Here is a 19,458-nt window from a genome sequence, read left to right as displayed (position 1 = left end):
AAACTTGCTTCTTATTAGCTTTAGCGTGCACAGAAGCAAAAACCAAACATGATGAGGTTAGGACAAAAATTAATCATGACCAAGTCACATATTTTCTACTAGTGGATAAACGATTTAGGCCTTACAATTGTTTAATGAGAACCAACAGGAAATGTTTGTTCAAAAAAAAAATAAGAAAATTCGATGGATGATGAAGTTAATTCGGAGTAAACCAACGGTAGTCTAAGGAACATGCAGCAGCTTTAATGAGAAGTGGATGAACGATTTAGGCTTTACACAGTATGCAGAGAAGATCAATTTAGGCTATAGCCATTATAATTTATTTGGGGCTATAAATTGTATAGATCAATTCATGGCTAGCGAGTGATAATATTTTCTACCGGCCGGCTATAAATGAAATTTGCTCTTTTTAGTGAATTACTGTTATATATGAATGATGTTATAGAGATGTCTGACTGTATATGAACTAATTCTCTATATAAATTCGTCTCTATTAAGTTTATTTCGTTCCAATACTTTCGAGATTTGCGCTTGTTATATACAACTATGGTAGACTAGAAATACCCTTGTCAAAGGTGCGTCCATGGTCCAATATGAAAAGGGAAAGATTCTTCTAAAGTTGATTGAATAACAAGAAAGGGTTACTAGAAGTTCTTCACATATGTTGCCTTTTGATTGGATAGGGTTTGGACATGGAATTTTGGGAAGCCCTAAGAACCAATGAAGACCACAAATAGCCACTAACTCACCTACCCTAAATTCCTTTTCATCTCAATGGTTATTAGTGGGAGCGGAGAAATGGAGGTTTCTGCCTCTTTCTTGGAATTCACTCTTTTAATGACAAATGTCTGCTTTTCTTTCTTTCCTTTGCTTTGTGGTGGCCATATGCCACAGCACGCTTTGCTTTCTCTTTGAAACTCAATCATAGCACCTTAGCACCCCCTCAATCAGCCGACCCCCGAAATAAGATTTGAAGTTATGAGTTTTGTTTTGAACTTGTTACGAAATTCATAGCTCGTCTTAGTTACTGAATTCGTAATTATTTTATATATATTTAATAAATTTTTTAATACAAATATAGAATTTAAACAAAAGTTATTGAATTCGACCGATCGAACATATACCTAATACTCTAGTTCCGCCCCTGAAATTAACAATCCAGTCTTATTATAATACCTTTTTTTTTTTTCATTTTTAAAGTAAGGTACATGATGTCCCAAGTCCCAACTATCGTGTGCATATCTTAATTATTTTGATCGATATTTATTATCTCCCATCAATATTGATGCTAGTAATTTTTCTCGCCAAGGCTTCACTTATAATGCTTTTCAAAAATCGCCCTCTTGTCTTCTATGGTTGACGTGATATTTTAGACGTACTATTTGCTCGCTTATTTCTTACTTTTCTATCTTATTTTATATGACAATGTTTGTTTAATTACAAACTTTAAATTTTATTTTAACTTACGTAGTATATTAGGCGTACAAGACAAGTGTTATAGGAATACAATCCAAGACATTAAACACAACTTGAAGCGACTGCCTCACCTATCAATGTATTAATTAACTCCTCGATATATAGTTTGCCTGCACTCGGGACAAATCTTGGGTGAGTCCAAATTCCCTAAAGTTTCATTTTAAATCAGCAGTTTAGAATAATTACTACTGTCAAATGGTCAAACTTCTCGAGATATCTCAAATGAAAATAATGTCATATAAATTTGGAAGGATTGAGCATTACAACTGGAAAATTAAGCTATCCTTCTAGGAAGGTGACGTTCAGTAGTTAGGCCTATATTCTATGTTACTCGAATTCTTCAAAAATATTTTTTTAATTATATTAGATTTTTAAAAGTTCTATTTTTGAAAGATTCGACATACAATACCCATCGACATTTTTGACGAGTTCGAGCAACATAACATATGACAATTGTCAATTAATTAGCTGCACTTGCTCTATCTTATTCTTACATTCCCCCCCCCCCCCCCCCCCCCCCGTCTTGCATATAGACTTGATAATCATATATCGTTGTCAGTCCTTAGCATGTAGGAAGATGTGGAGGTCGAGTATTAGGGTTGTAGGTTAGGAGATAGTTGAGTCGTGCCTTACTTCATACCATTGTGAGACTAGCCATGTAGGGTTTTTGTCTAAGATAGCTAGTGGCAATGTTGTGGCTTACTATTTCGCTTTTCAGTGCATGTCCTATTTACTAGCTATCGCTTTTGCTTTGCATCTTTCTTCTAGATTTCATGATATTCCTATTTTTCTTATGATTGTTGTGGTGATACTAATATTTACTAATATTGTCTCCCTTTGCTTTGCATCATTCTTGTAGATTTCATGGTGTTCCTATTTATCCTATGATTATTGTTGTGATACTAATATTGTCTCATTTTTGTCATTTTGTCTTTTTATTTTTTTGAGCCGAGGATCTTTCGGAAACAGTCTCTCTACTCCTTCGGAGTAGGGATAAGGTCTGCGTACACACTACCCTCCCCAGACCCCATTAGTAGGATTTTACTGGGTTGTTGTTGTCATCGTCGTCCTCGTCAATCCTTAGCAATATTGCAAAGTCCATCATGATTCCGCATCTTATAATTAACGTCCAACGAATAGGTGATGTTATAATTGCTAATTAAGGTGGTGAATTCGTTGGTCAAATTCTTAGTGCTCACTTTGGAATTTGAATCGTGTCTAAAATTCTTTGCACTAGGGAATGGACTCTGTAAAGCAAGTCATTTAACCTCAACAGAATTAAATTTGAATTTTATTCTAACCTATATGCAATGGGAATGGGAGTTTAAAGAATTTTTATACTATCGATATATTTTTACCACCTCTTACAACACGTTCTTTTACTTTATTTTTTAATTCATCAAATTAGACATATTATAGATTGTTACCGTTATTATAGTTTACTTTAATCCGTTGGTATAAAGATATTTCATATTCTCAATGCACCCAATCCCTCAATTTTTTCCATGTCAGCTGCCATGTCAGCTGCCAAGTCACTCGACCCCCTCCCCTCCTGCCACTTCACGCTACTCATCTCTAATCTCATGTACCAATTTATCTCTCCTCCTTTACCTCCCCCACTTATCTGAACCCCTCACTTTCTCTCCCTTTCCATCGTCAGGCCCTTTCTTCTTAATCTATGTAAATCGACAGTAAACTCATTGTTGATATCCAATTTTGCTCTCATATTTTTTCAAATAATACCCAATTTAGATGTTTGTCCAAAGGGAAAATGTCAAAAATTGCCCCTTTACTATGGTATATAGTTTAAGTTTGTCCCCCGTTATACTTTTCATTCAGATCCACCCCTACCTTTAACAAACTTTCTAGAATTGCCCTTAACCCTAATGGATCTACACCGTGGCACCCAATCCCTCAATTTTTTCTATGTCAGCTGCCATGTCAGCTGCCAAGTCACTCGACCCCCTCCTCTCCTGCCACTTCACGCTACTCATCTCTAATCTCATGTACCCATTTATCTCTCCTCCTTTACCTCCCCCACTTATCTGAACCCCTCACTTTCTCTCCCTTTCCATCGTCAGGCCCTTTCTTCTTAATCTATGTAAATCGACAGTAAACTCATTGTTGATACCCAATTTTGCTCTCATATTTTTTCAAATAATACCCAATTTAGATGTTTGTCCAAAGGGAAAATGTCAAAAATTGCCCATTTACTGTGGTATATAGTTTAAGTTTGTCCCCCGTTATATTTTTCGTTCAGATCCACCCCTACCTTTAACAAACTTTCTAGAATTGCCCTTAACCCTAACGGATCTACACCGTGGCACCCAATCCCTCAATTTTTTCCATGTCAGCTGCCAAGTCACTCGACCCCCTCCCCTCCTGCCACTTCACGCTACTCATCTCTAATCTCATGTACCCATTTATCTCTCCTCCTTTACCTCCCCCACTTATCTGAACCCCTCACTTTCTCTCCCTTTCCATCGTCAGCCCCTTTCTTCTTAATCTATGTAAATCGACAGTAAACTCATTGTTGATACCCAATTTTGCCCTCATATTTTTTCAAATAATACCCAATTTAGATGTTTGTCCAAAGGAAAAATGTCCAAAATTGCCCCTTTACTATGGTATATAGTTTAAGTTTGTCCCCCGTTATACTTTTCGTTCAGATCCACCCCTACCTTTAACAAACTTTCTAGAATTGCCCTTAACCCTAACGGATCTACACCGTGGCACCCAATCCCTCAATTTTTTCCATGTCAGCTGCCAAGTCACTCGACCCCCTCCCCTCCTGCCACTTCACGCTACTCATCTCTAATCTCATGTACCCATTTATCTCTCCTCCTTTACCTCCCCCACTTATCTGAACCCCTCACTTTCTCTCCCTTTCCATCGTCAGCCCCTTTCTTCTTAATCTATGTAAATCGACAGTAAACTCATTGTTGATACCCAATTTTGCCCTCATATTTTTTCAAATAATACCCAATTTAGATGTTTGTCCAAAGGGAAAATGTCCAAAATTGCCCCTTTACTATGGTATATAGTTTAAGTTTGTCCCCCGTTATACTTTTCGTTCAGATCCACCCCTACCTTTAACAAACTTTCTAGAATTGCCCTTAACCCTAACGGATCTACACCGTGGCACCCAATCCCTCAATTTTTTCCATGTCAGCTGCCAAGTCACTCGACCCCCTCCCCTCCTGCCACTTCACGCTACTCATCTCTAATCTCATGTACCCATTTATCTCTCCTCCTTTACCTCCCCCACTTATCTGAACCCCTCACTTTCTCTCCCTTTCCATCGTCAGCCCCTTTCTTCTTAATCTATGTAAATCGACAGTAAACTCATTGTTGATACCCAATTTTGCCCTCATATTTTTTCAAATAATATATATACTTTCAAAATATTATTTTTGCATCATTATTTAGCTTACAAATCTATACAAGTATTTTTTTATAATTTTTCATAATTTTTAGAGCTTTAAAATTAATTTTCTTGCATTTAAATTACATAAATATTTAGTAATTATCCCTTTGAATTATTTGTGATGACTTAATCATCCAAAAGTTACTATTTTGTATCCTCATATATGTCTCATAATAGTTTCACTTCATTTTTTTTTTATATAATTGCATTAGCATTTTAAAGCTATTTGTACAATCTTGCAATAATAGCCTATATTCATATACAAATGCTACTTATTTATATAATTGGCATCAAAATAATATTTTTATATTTTTATAATGCTAAATTATTATTTTAAATAATTTTAGTACATAAAAATATTTTTATTCATTTACTAATTATTTTTATAAATTATTTTGATAAATTATGTGTGTTAAAAGGCTGGCCCAAATTTTAAACCAATTTTCGGACTAAAAAATGGCCCAACACCTTAGCCCAGTAACCCCAGCCCAAAGTCAAACGACCGCTTTACAAGACCACTACTGCTTTATTTGTTTGTACTGAATAGAGCTTTCAGTTGCGTTTTGGGACAACATGATGAAACTGGAAGAAATGAGCAGGCAATATATTATTTGAGCAAGAAATTCACACCTTACGAAGCCCGGTACTCTTTGCTGGAGCGCACCTGCTGCGCTTTAACATGGATAGCTCAAAAGTTGAGACATTATTTCTGTGCATACACTACATATCTCTTATCAAGGATGGATCTGCTGAAATACATCTTCCAGAAACCCATACCTACGGAAAAGTTAGCAAAATGGCAGATATTACTGAATGAATTCGACATCATCTATGTAACTCAGAAGGCGGTAAAAGGGCAAGCATTGACAGATCATTTGCCAAAAAATCCTGTGGACGGAGAATACGAACCATTGAAAACGTATTTTCCCGACGAAGAGGTATCATTCGTAGGATAAGATATCACCGAAGCATATGATGGTTGGAGAATGTTCTTTGACGGAGCTGCAAACTACAAAGGAGTGGGTATCGGAGTTGTCTTAGTATCAGAAACTGGCCAACACTATCCGGTATCTGCAAAACTCAGGTTTCCATCTGCCAACAATATGGCAGAATATGAGGCTTGCATCTTGGGACTTAGGTTGACCATTGACATGAATGTTCAGGAGTTGCTGGCGATTGGAGATTCCGATATTTTGGTGCATCAAATTTTAGGAGAATGGGCTACCAAGAACACCAAAATATTACCATATATGTACTGCGTACAAGAGCTGATCAAGAGGTTCACGAAGATAGAGTTTAAACATGTTCCGAGGATTCAAAATGAGTTCGTAGAAGCATTGGCCACTTTGTCTTCCATGATACAACACCCATCCAAGAACTTTATCGATCCTATCCCAATAGGAATTCATAAACAACCGGCTTATTGTGCTCATGTTGAAGAAGAAAGTGACGAGAATCCTTGGTTCCACGACATCAAAGAATATTTGGCAAAGGGAGAGTATCCGGAACATGTAACTCATACTCAAATGCGCACACTCCGAAGGTTAGCCAACCATTTCTTTCAAAGCGGAGGAATTCTGTAAAGAAGGACTCCAGTCCTGAGATTATTACGCTGTGTCGATGCCAAGAAAGTATCCATATTGCTCGAGGAAATATATGCCGGAACCTGCGGACCGCACATGAATGGCTTTGTCTTAGCCAAGAAAATACTAAGAGCAGGATATTTCTGGATGACTATGGAAACAGACTGCATCAAGTATGTCCAGAAGTGTCACCAGTGCCAGATACATGTTGATATGATACGAGTGCCACCTAATGAACTCAATGCAACAAGTGCACCCTGGCCTTTCTCCCCTTGGGGCATGGATGTTATCGGTCCAATCGAACCCGCTGCTTCAAATGGGCATAAGTTCATTCTAGTGGCCATAGATTATTTCACAAAGTGGGTTGAGGCCGCATCTTACAAAGCTGTAACTAAGAAGGTCATCGCAGATTTTGTTCGGGATCGCATTGTTTGTCGGTTTGGAGTACCAGAGTCAATCATCACTGACAACGCCGCCAATTTCAACCGTGATTTAATGAAGGCCATGTGTGGAACTTTCAAGATCAAGTATAAGAAATCCACACATACAGGCCGTAGATGAATAGAGCTGTAGAAGTCGCCAACAAAAATATCAAGAAAATACTAAGGAAAATGGTAGACAATTACAAACAATGGCACGAGAAGCTGCCCTTTGCTCTGCTCGAGTATCGTACCACGGTTCGCACATCATCTGGGGCAACTCCTTACCTACTGGTCTACGGTACAGAAGCAGTTATCCCTGCCAAAGTAGAAATCCCTTCTCTAAGAATCATACAAGAATCTGAGCTCAGCAACACAGAATAGGTATAGAGCCGATATGAACAACTAGCTCTCATCGATGGCAAAAGAATGAATGCGATATGTCACCATCAAATCTACCAGAATAGAATGGCAAGAGCTTTCAATAAAAAGGTTAGACCAAGACAATTCACACCGGGGCAGTTAGTGCTAAAGCGGATCTTCCCACATCAGGAGGAAGCCAAAGGGAAGTTCTCACCCAACTGGCAATGTCCCTACATGGTTCATCAAGTACTAACAGGAGGAGCACTCATACTTGCAGAAATGGACGGAGAGATTTGGCCAAAACCTATCAACTCGGATACAATCAAGAGATACTATGTTTAGAATTATTTACATGTCTTCACTTAATGTAACTGAACTATGCTTGACCTGATTTCCGTTTAAGAAGGGATACGTAGGCAGCCCTGTGGGTTCGGTCACATCTTAATAAAATCTTCATTTTCCCCACGATCAAAAACTGGGGCAAGATCGCAAGTTCAGCCAACTCCGTCATATGCGGAACAACCAAAAGTATTGTCAGAAGTATGCATTTAAACTGGGGTAGAATTTTGAGGGGGATGAGGTCGCAATGTCTCTAAAATGTGTCACAGTCACCGATTCATCTAAATTATTTGATGTCGCATACTACTACATTTCAAATAACTATATTTATCAAATACATTGCATATTTTTCAAAAATTTTGTTTCTATGACAGCCAAGTGTTGCCCAATGTTGCCTAGGGTAACTTAAACTGGATCCCAAGACATGAGGAAAGGTCGAGCAAGAAGACAAAAGCACGAACCAACCTTGCCCCCACAAAATTCACAATTTTTCTTTAGATGCAGGCACGATAAAACAACATTATCCGCATATACATCAAGTCACTACCTTCATGGCGACAAATTACCTAGCGCAGACACCTCTAGCTAAGAAATACTTTATTTTCTCACCGCCTTCTCATCATTTGCATGAGGTTAAGCTCTACATCCTCTTCTTGCATGAGGCTAATCATTGTCTCCCTAATTGCATAAGGCTAAGCATTGCCTTTATTCGCATGAGACTAAGCATTGTCTCTTCTTCTTGCATGAGGCTAAGCATTGCCTCTCCAATTGCATAAGGCTAAGCATTGCCTTTTCCTGCATGAGACTAAGCATTATCTCTTCTTCTTGCATGAGGCTAAGCATTGCCTCCCTAATTTCATAAGGTTAAGCACTGCCTTTCCCTGCATGAGACTAAGCATTGTCTCTTCTTCTTGCATGAGGCTAAGCATTGCCTCTCTAATTGCATGAGGCTAAACACTGCCTTTCCTGCATGAGACTAAGCGTTGTCTCTTCTTCTTGCATGAGGATAAGCATTGCCTCCCTAATTCTATGAGACTAAGCATTGTCTCCCCTAATCGCATGAGACTAAACACTATCTCCATGAGACTAAGCATTGTCTCCTCTTCTTGCATAAGGCTAAGCACTGCCTTTCTTGCATAAGGTTAAGCATTGCCTCCCTAATTGCATGAGGCTAAACATTGCTTCCCTAATTGCATAAGGCTAAGCACTGCTTTTCTTCGCATCGAGACTGAACATTGCCTCCCTAATTGCATAAGGCTAAGCACTACCTTTTCCTCCCATAAGATTAAATACTATCTCTATTACGCTATCTAAGACCTAGCACTATCCTCTACTCACCTAGGGCTAAGCACTGCCCTCATCTTATACAAGACTAAGCCTTTTCTTGTCTCATTTCGCATATGACCAAGCATCATATCTTTACATTTCATGGGCTGAAACATCGCCAGTTTGTCCAAAGGCGCCATAGTCCGAAGGCATCATCCTCATAGCCGGGAGACACCATTCCATGGACTAAGGATCTCTCAAAAGTGCACATCATTATTCAAAGGCGTGATAGTCCATAGGCACCATCCTCATGGCCCGAGGATATCATTTTATGGCCTGCAAATCCCTTTATTACACGATTCATGGCCCAGGACGTCATGGTCTAAGGACATCATCCTCACCGTCCAAAGACAACCTTCATGGTCCAAAGGGAATTTGCATCACGTTTAAATTCTCACAATAACCCGTATATATTCGCATGCGACATGTTTTAAGTTTTGCAGGTAATCCAGGAGGTAACTGTTCTCCAAACGGGAGCAATCTTCGCTCCGGTTTCCGTTCACAACGTTCACATCCTGCAATTATTTCAAACATAATCGACCACCATCAATTCCCGCCTTTCACTCTATGACCGTTCAGATATTTGTTCAGTGATATATCCGCAACATTTCAAATTCACATTCATGATTTCGCATAAATTCATCCGATACTGTCCTGCCCAAAAGAACCCTTTCTAAAAACATACGATCATTCTTATAACAACTCCCTCGGTTTCGTTCGCCGTAGGATCCAGAACTACACACGGCCTGATTTCCGTAACACCAGGGATATGTAGGCAACTTAGGAACCAGGGTTCGGACCCCATTTTTTCAAATCATATCATACCTCATTCAATTCGGCCAAAATTAGTCATCATTTTCTTTACCCGACAACTCTTTCATCATTCTCGGGTAAAGAGGGCAGCTGTTGATACCCAATTTTGCCCTCATAGTTTTTAAAATAATATATATACTTTTAAAATATTTTTTTTTCATTATTATTTAGCTTACAAATCTATACAAGCACTTTTTATAATTTTCCATAGTTTTTAGAGCTTTAAAATTAATTTTCTTGCATTTAAATTACATATATATTTAGTAATTATCCCTTTGAATTATTTGTGATGACTTAGTCATCCAAAATTACTATTTTGTATCCTCATATATGTCTCATAATAGTTTCACTTTATTTTTTTTAATATAATTACATTAGCATTTTAAAGCTATTTGCACAATCTTGCAATAATAGCCTATATTCATATACAAATGCTCCTTATTTATATTATTGACGTCAAAATAGCATTTTTATATTTTTATAATTCTAAATTATTATTTTAAATCATTTTAGTACATAAAATATTTTTATTTATTTACTAATTATTTTTATAAATTATTTTGATAAATTATGTGTGTTTAAACGGCTGGCCCAATTTTTAAACCAATTTTCGGGCTAAAAAATAGCCCAACACCTTAGCCTAGTAACCCCAACCCAAAGTCAAACGACCCCTTTACAAGACCCGGTCGGTACCCATTTTAATTAACCCGCCACGTTCATTTTAAATTCCAGTCGTTGATCTTTCAAGATCAACGTACCTCATTTATTCCCCTCATTTTAATTACCCACCCCAACCTTAATCCTCTCAACACTCTCTCAATAGAATGACAAATAATACATATAATATTAACTTAATATCAAAGGAAGCTTTAATCAACATCAAACCTCAATTTAGGATCAAGACACTGTTCAAATTAATTTTCATATCTCACATTGGGAGATTTTTAGTATCAATATGCCATTATTCACAATATCATTATTCCCCATACCAATACCACCGTACTCTCAGCACGGAGTCCGATCACGACCCGATCGGCTAGGCTATCTCATTAGAGACATCAACAACAATTACTCTCAATATCAATACCATCGTCTTTAACACGGAGTCCGATCACGACCCGATCGACTAGGCTATCCATTAGGGACATCAACCACAATTACCATTTCAATTATAATTTTCAGCACAATTACCACCATGTGTGCGACATGGTGTCCGATCACGACCCGACCGGCTAGGCTGCCTTATTTGAGACATCAACCTTTTTATATCAATCATCGCATTTCATATTACTTTCACATCTTTTCATTTCATTGGCACTAATGGCCATAATTATAAGATCATTTTTGGCACGTTGGCCATATTCAGTATTTCATACTCACCTTATCAATTTCAAATATCATTATCATCATCAACAACAAATACAATTCAAATCAAGGTGTGTAGTACACATGCGAGCAATTTAGAGTCTAAGGCACATAGAGATATTTCACAAAATTTGGCATAATAGCCATCATTTGAACTTGACTTAAAGTCGAAACATTATTAATGCATAGCCTATATTGGACATAATCATTAAAACTAGATGGATGATGATGATTTGGACTGTGATCTGGTCACAGTTGTATGGCGTTTAGCCTGATTTTTTGTTCTTCCTCCTTTTTCCCTCTTGTGGCTTTTCCTCCCCTAGCCGATTGAAGTCCTCTACGTGATAAATTCATATTCTCAATAATCTCTCCAAAAATCACTGCCACCTCAGGATCTGCTGGTACGGGGTTGAAAACTTATAGTAGTTGCTCTACTTCTCCATCACTTGAGGTAGAGTTTTCCTTCACACTTTCATAATCTTCTTCACTTGTGTCTTCCTCTTCCTCTTCTTCAGTGTCTATGCCTTCATCAGTTGACATTTCTTCCCCTGCCACCTCCTCCTTCTGCTCTTTTTGAACAGTTGAATGTGCATCTCTTTTTCTGGTGGTTGGTTGTTTTAGCTGGTTCTTTGTTGTGGTTATTGGTTTTATATGGCTAAAGTTGGGTGGTTGGCCTTTATTTTGATCTGATTCAGGTTTTTTTGGCTGGTTATGTTTTGTTTTTTTGTTTTTGGTTATCTATGTTATGGTTGATTGTGTTGGTCTTGGTATTTTGGACTTGTGTTTGGTCTTTGTTGTGTCTACATGAGGGGCTAGTTTGAATTTGGTCACACTCTGAAGTTTGAGCTACAAAAACAGATTCAACAGGCTCCTCGTTAGCTACTACTTGATCCTCCCAGCGAACTGTTTTATTCACCTTCTTGTTCCTTCTTCTTTTAGCCTTAGCTTTTGGTTCTACATTTTGTTCTTTGTCTCCTTCCTTTTGCTCTACTTCTTTTTCATTATCTGATGCACCCTTCCCGTCCATTTTTTGCTTATTATTTGCATTTGCCTCCCTTTGAATTTGTTGAGTGCTACCCCGACCCTTTCCTGACCCCTCATCTAGATCTTTTATCCTGTTCTGGTTTGTTGAATCTAGTTCTCTGATAACAACACCTTGCCCCTTCTAAGAAGTCTGTTTGTTTTTCTTTCCAGTAACCTCCTTAAACTCATCATCATTTGTTTCCTGAATATCCTTTATGCTTTTCTGCTCTTTCTTAGAAGCTTTAGACATTAGATATGTAGCTTTGTTTCTACATTCTACTTCTTCATGCCCCTGTTTTCGACAATGTTGACAGTAGCTAGGGGCTGAACACATAAAGCAGAGTTCTTTCTTCACAAAGGATTTGACTCTCCCCCTGGTAGCCAAAAGCTTTTTGAAGAATGACATTAATGGGTGGCCAAGCTTTAGGATCAAAGCATAGACAAGACATTTCTCATTTGATTATGGATAATTGTGTTATATTCATAGTTTTTTGGGTACATTTTCATAGAGTACAAAATGTAAAGGAGCTGTACTCCTCAACATTACCTTTTTTGACGCATGTAAGTAGTAATCCATACCATCAGGCATTGGAAGCTAAGGTTTACGTCCTCTTTTATTATATATATATATATATATATACAGGTAGGGGTCCAACCTAACCCCTCACCGACAAGATGACTTTTTATAATAATTTTTTTTAATGCAAAATACTTATTGAGCTTAAAATAATTACCCTTTCTCACCTATTTGAAAACTATTTATAATATATACCTACTCAAATAAAACTAATTATCCATTTGACTTAGCTTAGCTTGATTTGACCTGACATGGCTTGAATTGTTTGTTTGCTTTAGTAGCTTAATTTGACTTCATTTGGTTGACTTTGACTGAGTATTAAAAAAAAATGGGTAGGGGGCAAATCACATGGGCAGAGGCGGGTAAATAATTTCCCTGCATGGGTATTTGCCAAAGATCCCCATAAGTTGAAACCGTTCAAGTTACACCGAACTTATGATTAACTTTTTCTCACTTGCCAATAAATAAAACTTAAATTCTACCGACAGAAACTGCTCTGTTCTAACAATCTTGCTTGATGTTAAAAACATGTTTAAGTCATATCGGCTGCATTGTAGGCGGTTTTTGTGATAAATAAAACTTGAATACACGCAACATAATTTGCTTGTTAACTTTCTTTTCCAAGAGTTCCACGACACCATTTAGTAACTAATAAGATGGTCTTTTAAGTAGCTCATGTAGCTGCAAAAAACCAAAGAAACAGCGAAGTATAGCAGGCAATAACATGGAACAGAAACAACATGAAAATCCACAGCGAATGACATGGCGAAGATCTGAAATAAAGACATTGGTTCTATGTAAAATCACAGTCTTTGACTACTGTAAAAGAGTATTTGCAGCTTCCAAGCTACACCGTGAAGTCTGCGATGCAACACTTAATTTACTAATGTTTGATCGCATAAATGTCAACAGCACAGTATTCACCAATGCGCTTTATGTCTAAAAACTAAAATATAGGTATATCATGTATAATGATGCAACTTTAGTCAATATCAAGATAACCTACCAAGAATTTCACAAGTAAAAACTAGCTTGAGCCCGGTTTGATTAAGCTTCCTATATTTTTGAAGCCTTAAATGGCACGAATTAAGGTCCCAATTTTGAAGCTCATGGAAAGAATAAGGATCCAAGAGAGCAGATAATAGAACCAGCACCAGGATGCCGTCGAAATTGTCTTCCCAGGAAGAATACTAATTACTGATTCCAAGCTAGCGGAGCTATCAGCATGCTGTGACAAGCCAAAAGATAGGAGAATGTTGTAATTCCCATGCTTGCCCACCAACCCATCTGTTCCATTCCCACTCATAGTTATGTTCCTTATTTGAATATAACCAGCCGTGACATGGATTGAACTGGATGCTTCTGAGGAAGAATTCATACGGAAAGCTGCATCTTTTGAAGGGAACTCTGAAGCAAATGCAGGAGGAGCAGGAATACCCCCCAACATGCAGCTTGCCTGCTTCATAAATGGATACTTATAATCTGCAATATCGAAAATAAGTAAAAAATGTTATCTTGAGAAAAGAATTGTGGTCGTTAACTGAAATTCGCATTAAGCAAATCTTCAAAGGCCAAAGAGTAACATATTCTAAAGTAATTATCATTACTAAGGTCCAAATAGAACCCTTATCACTACCTGATCCAAATTTAGATGGTTCCAGTTTCGAGGATGATGCAACATTGGTCTTCTGATCGGTAGGCTCTTCACTGGGTGCAATAGGTTGGTCAGCTACCTCGCCAATATTCTGTCATGAAAGTACTGAGCTAAGCTTCAAGAAGACAAGAACAAGACAATTACATGAAGTGGAGTTAGTAAGTAATGTTACCTTGTCAGCCAGAGATGCTAAGTCAGAAACATGATCATCACCTCCAATCATCATTGGCGGATTGAAACCCATATTCTGGAAGTCATCGTCTGCATCAAAGAATGTAAGGTACTCCTCAAGCATGTCAAAACTTGACGTATCAATGGGTCTTGATAGATCACTAGCTTCAAGGAATGCCCCATCATTGAATTGAAGGGTATCAGTTGCAGTTTCAATTGGTTCATTAAACAAGTAATCCACATCTTCAGAGTTCACATTCTTGCTTGGTTCACTCATGAATTCATGCTTGACTGGATTTGCACTCGCATTCTCTTCAATTGCAGGATCAAATGATTCCTGCTCGTCTGGTGGCTGAAGCCATTTTTCTGTATCTTCAAAGGAGTAACTTGTTCCCCCACTGTTGCTAGCATTTTCCTCGCAATAGCGGTTGAAAGGAGGTGGAGCACCATCCACAGGTGTGTCAGTCCCAAGAATCTGGTGCAACAGAAACATGAACCAAAATGAGAAGATACATATAACCTCTATCTAACATAGATAGCAAGTTTATCCAAATATAATTGTGTGAAACAGGAAACGAGCTGCTATCCTTGTTTTCTTTTATTTGAATGTACACGACATGATGACTCAAGATATAGCATCCAAAAGCTTCATCAACTCAGAGTTCTAACCCAACTTCATACAAAACTTTTCAAGTAGATATCAGAAAAAAGATCCTACTAACAGGCTCAAGAGGCGGCAAGGCTAAAGATATTCAGACTAATCACAGAAAGTGTATGCCATTCTTGCAACTTCACTGAACCTACAACCCATTTTACATGCACTAACAATTTAAGAACTACAACACTGAAGGCCCATCCAAAAAAAGAAAGAAAGAGAAACACTAGCTACTTCAGTTGAAACTCATCCCTATCATCTCTCCACCTTAGTTGCCACTACTTCGCTTCAAATGAAAGAAGTGCACAAAAGAAGCGAAAGCACTTGTGTAGCTTTTGGAAAACCCTCTGCTCTTAAAAGAGCATATAACACAACCTACAACGAGCTAATAAGATAACTGCACAATAGTACTAAGGAAAATTACTTAGGTAGTAGCATTTCCAATCTCCTACTGACCAGTAATATCTTTGCATACAGGAATTGATTGCTCATAGGCCATAGCTTTAAAATATGTGAAATCAGGAAATTCACAGAAGTAGGCTCACAAGCACATAAACAGAAAATGCACTCAAATTCATTTCACTCCCAAAGTCAAACTCATCAATAGAAAAGGCAGAAAGAAAGTTGAATTGGCATTGATAAATTCCCCGTCTAATCATGTTTTGGTGCAAGACACCATAAGACAGTAATATAAGGTTGATTATCACGTTAATTGATAATAAGAGATCTGCAATTGTTTCTCAGATTAGCATACTATACAGCTAGTATTTAAGTTGAGAGGGGTAGAGGGGCGGCTCCAGTATCCAAGTTTCGAGGAAAGTTAACATTTCTTGCATGTTAGACTTGAATGCAAACATGATTTGTCGGGCTTCGTATGTGGGTGACAGAGGGGGGGGGGGGGAGCAAATCTGAACCATTTTTTCAGATGACCAAGGAACTACCGAAAAGAAAGAGAAACGAAAAATATACATCATAAATGGATATACCTGCTCAAGGTCATGTCCATCTAAATAGATATCATCTCCAAATTCAACTTCGTCAGCAGCCTCCTCCTTGGGAACAATTTCTAATTCATCATCCTCCCATTCCTCCTCAACAAAAGGTGCCCCATACTTTTCCCCATTCTTTGGCCCTGCACCACTCTTCTGGAAGATTCTACATAACACGAATGCATCCTTTGCACCAAAAAGCAGAGGAAGAAAATAAGAGAAGGGAAGAAAAAACAATTATATATAAATAACAAAATAATAAGCATCATCTTGCTCAAGAATGTAAGCCAGCTCGCAAAAATCAGGAAGCAAGGGGGGGGGGGGGGGTTGATGGAGGGAGAATATTATCTCCTTCTAGCTTCCTGATAGAAAACAGAGTTCACAATTTATTTTCAATCTCCCTCCATTTCCCTGCAGCACCAGGTTTAGGAGAGGGGTTGAGAGACACAGGAAGCATTGCATTGAACAAGCACAACCACAGGTTCATATGATCTCACCTGAGCAATTCCAGCTTTATCCAATTCCTCATCAATTAGTTTGTACTCATGCATAACCCAATTAGTCCTCTGACCTTTTGGAGCCCGACCACTATGATAAACTAGGGTCTTCTTCATCCCGACAACTTTAGACTTATGATGGACAGCTCTGTCCTTTCCAGTTGTCTTCCAGTAGCCTCGTTCCGTCGCCCGATTGGTCTTTGCTCCATTACCATGCTTCTTATCAAGCATGCTAAAAAAGTACCATTCCAGATCTCTTGTTTTCAGCCTCGACATACCTAAGACACCGATAACATTATGCTAAGCTTACTCTAGAGCTCGTGAATATATAAAGACAAATTCAGTAAAAGCATAATCAGATGTTTTAGTAAATAAATCCACAATGGTTTACAAGGTTGTGATTTATCACTGTGTACAATACGATTGGAGGATAAAATGATCCGACATGCTATAAAAATAAAAAGAGAAAAAAGATAAGAATATACTCTAGATACTCAGCTAAAAAATTAATAGGTTAATTTTTAACAAAAAAGGGCAGCCCGGTGCACTAAGCTCCCGCTATGCGCGGGGTACGGGGAAGGGCCGGACCACAAGGGTCTATCGTATGCAGCCTTACCCTGCATTTCTGCAAGAGGCTGTTTCCACGGCTCGAACCCGTGACCTCCTAGTCACATGGTGACAACTTTACCTGTTAATTTTAACGGACAAACCTAAAATACTTAATGTAAATCTTAGTCCTTTGGCTCATAATCCACGTTCATACTATACATATTATACATAAATGATCAACGTAGATGCATGAAGGTAGGTGCTGCTGACAAAACATAGGCATAGACACGACTGAGCACTCTGAATAGAAATTTGAATCACGAGCCAATCTCCTAACTTTCAATTGAACATTAAAAATTCGAGTAGGTAGCGGAACAAGTCTCAAAATTTGGAAAACTAGATGAAGCCAAACCTATTTTGCTAGGAGGCAAATAGGACGAGTCAGAACTATTTTGGTGATCTTCTGAAGGAAGAGCTCCCACACCAGTTCAAAAATGCTTATCATGCGAACTAGCAGTTCTACGTTAGTTGAGACGTGAAGCTGAGTGAAGAACTATAGGCCTTCAAGCTATAAACAGAAAGTGTAAAGAGAGAAGAACTGCCAAAAATTCTGGAGATGAAATCTTGTTCATTTAAGTCGGAAATTTACCACTCAAGAAATCAGTCCTCCACCCAACTTAGTTGAATTTGCCTATATAATTCCTCTACATCCATTCCCTATTCGGTGTCTAGAGAATTTATTACTCCCTCTATCCCATTTTTTGTTGTACACTTTCTTCTTTAGTCTGTCCGGAAAAGAATGATCCAGTTATATATTTAGAAGTAATTTAACTTTAAACATTTCATTCTACCCTTATTGATAAGATTTTATAGCCACACAAATGTCTATGGCATGTTTTATACCACAGACTCTCAAAAATCTTTCTTTCTTTTCTAAACTCTGTGTCCAGTCAAAAGAATTGGGACTTATATGGCACACTTTTCTTTTTAGGATGTGTCAAGAGGAATGACACCTTTCTATATCTAGGAACAATTTAACTTTAAACTTCTCATTCAACCCATAGTGAGATGATTTATAGCTACACAAATATCTATGACATGATTTAAACCACATGTTTCATAAGTCTTTCTTTTTTTAAACTCTGCGCCCTGTCAAACAATGTCATATAACATGGCACGGAGGGAGTATATAAAGTCAGAGGCGGAGCTAGATCATTAGCTACGGGTTAGAGCAAACCCAATAACATTTGCTTATACGTCGCATTTGTATTAGAAAATCCATTAAATATGTATAAATATTTAATTGTAAATCCAGTAATTAAGACAAGCTATGAATTCGGTGGGTTTCAAAACCCATAGATACTTCAAACCCTGCCTCCGCCTCTGTGTAAAGTTCACATAATGGTCAAACGTACACGGCGAATAAATTCATTAGGTGTGATTTCATAGATCTGTCAATAATCCTAATTCACCAAAAACAAGTAAACACTAAGAATTTGCGGCAAAAATCCAGCAACTGAAAAAATGAAGGAAAAAAAGAAGGTTCTAGAATGAAGGAAGGGCTTTTTTTACCAGGAAGGTCCCATGGTTCAACTTTGTAGATATCGATCTCTGATATTGCATCAAATCTTAAGGGTTTCCCAATAATCTTTCGCCGGAGATAGTACCGCACCAATTCCTCATCCGTCGGGTGAAATCTGAACCCCGGCGCCAACAAATTCTTCGACCGCCTTGTTTCCATCAACCGCCGATTAAAAAAAAAAAAGATCAAAATTTGTCAGTAACAAACTGTTCAGTTTAATATATAGTCGAAATGCGTCCAAATTTATTTAAGGTTTAAAGTGAGAGAAAATTGAAAGAATTAAGAAGATGAAAAGATGGCATTGGTTGAGCTGTTGTAATTGGATATTAGAAAAGTTGGTAAAGTATAATTTCTATGACTTTATAGAATTGGTGCGGGTCACGCTACTGCGACGTATGATACTTACCGCTTTGACACGTTTTGATGGACTGCACCAATAAAATATCAATGACTTATTTTTTTTTTACTTTTCCATATCGACAAAATATAGTATATGTGAGAAAAATAAAAAGATAAAATTAGGTAATTCCTTCTTTTCACTTTGTGCGGTGACGTTCGATGGACATAAATTTAATTTTTTAAAAAAATATTCTTAACATGTACGTCAAACATATATAAAATACTTTAGGAGTCGTTTGGTAGGGCACATA

At 37.7% G+C, this 19,458-nt stretch overlaps 3 protein-coding genes across 3 annotated transcripts; 1 reads left to right on the top strand and 2 right to left on the bottom strand.

Moving 5' to 3' along the window:
• The first annotated feature begins 5,889 nt into the window (after positions 1-5,889).
• LOC138892042 (uncharacterized) lies at positions 5,890-6,486 on the top strand. Its single transcript, XM_070175733.1, has one exon. The coding sequence runs from the start codon at positions 5,890-5,892 to the stop codon at positions 6,484-6,486; it is 597 nt and encodes a 198-aa protein (XP_070031834.1).
• A 5,042-nt stretch (positions 6,487-11,528) lies between these two features.
• Positions 11,529-12,138, bottom strand: LOC138892041 (DEAD-box ATP-dependent RNA helicase 27-like). Its single transcript, XM_070175732.1, has 2 exons — positions 11,916-12,138; positions 11,529-11,797 (listed from the first exon to the last, which is right to left on the bottom strand). The coding sequence occupies exons 1-2, from the start codon at positions 12,136-12,138 to the stop codon at positions 11,529-11,531; spliced, it is 492 nt and encodes a 163-aa protein (XP_070031833.1).
• A 1,347-nt stretch (positions 12,139-13,485) lies between these two features.
• LOC104116354 (NAC domain-containing protein 78-like) lies at positions 13,486-19,130 on the bottom strand. The gene is made up of 6 exons (XM_009627191.4): positions 18,799-19,130; positions 16,678-16,955; positions 16,178-16,366; positions 14,538-15,011; positions 14,348-14,456; positions 13,486-14,193 (listed from the first exon to the last, which is right to left on the bottom strand). Exons 1-6 carry the CDS (start codon positions 18,965-18,967, stop codon positions 13,784-13,786), a joined length of 1,629 nt encoding a protein of 542 aa, XP_009625486.1. The 5' UTR covers positions 18,968-19,130; the 3' UTR covers positions 13,486-13,783.
• Between the last annotated feature and the right edge of the window lie 328 nt (positions 19,131-19,458).

The sequence above is a fragment of the Nicotiana tomentosiformis genome, chromosome 5 (assembly GCF_000390325.3).
Source record: "Nicotiana tomentosiformis chromosome 5, ASM39032v3, whole genome shotgun sequence".
In the NCBI taxonomy this organism is placed as follows: Eukaryota; Viridiplantae; Streptophyta; class Magnoliopsida; order Solanales; family Solanaceae; genus Nicotiana; species Nicotiana tomentosiformis.
The sequence above is the reverse complement of the archived record's forward strand: the minus strand, read 5'-3'. Positions and strand labels throughout refer to the sequence as shown.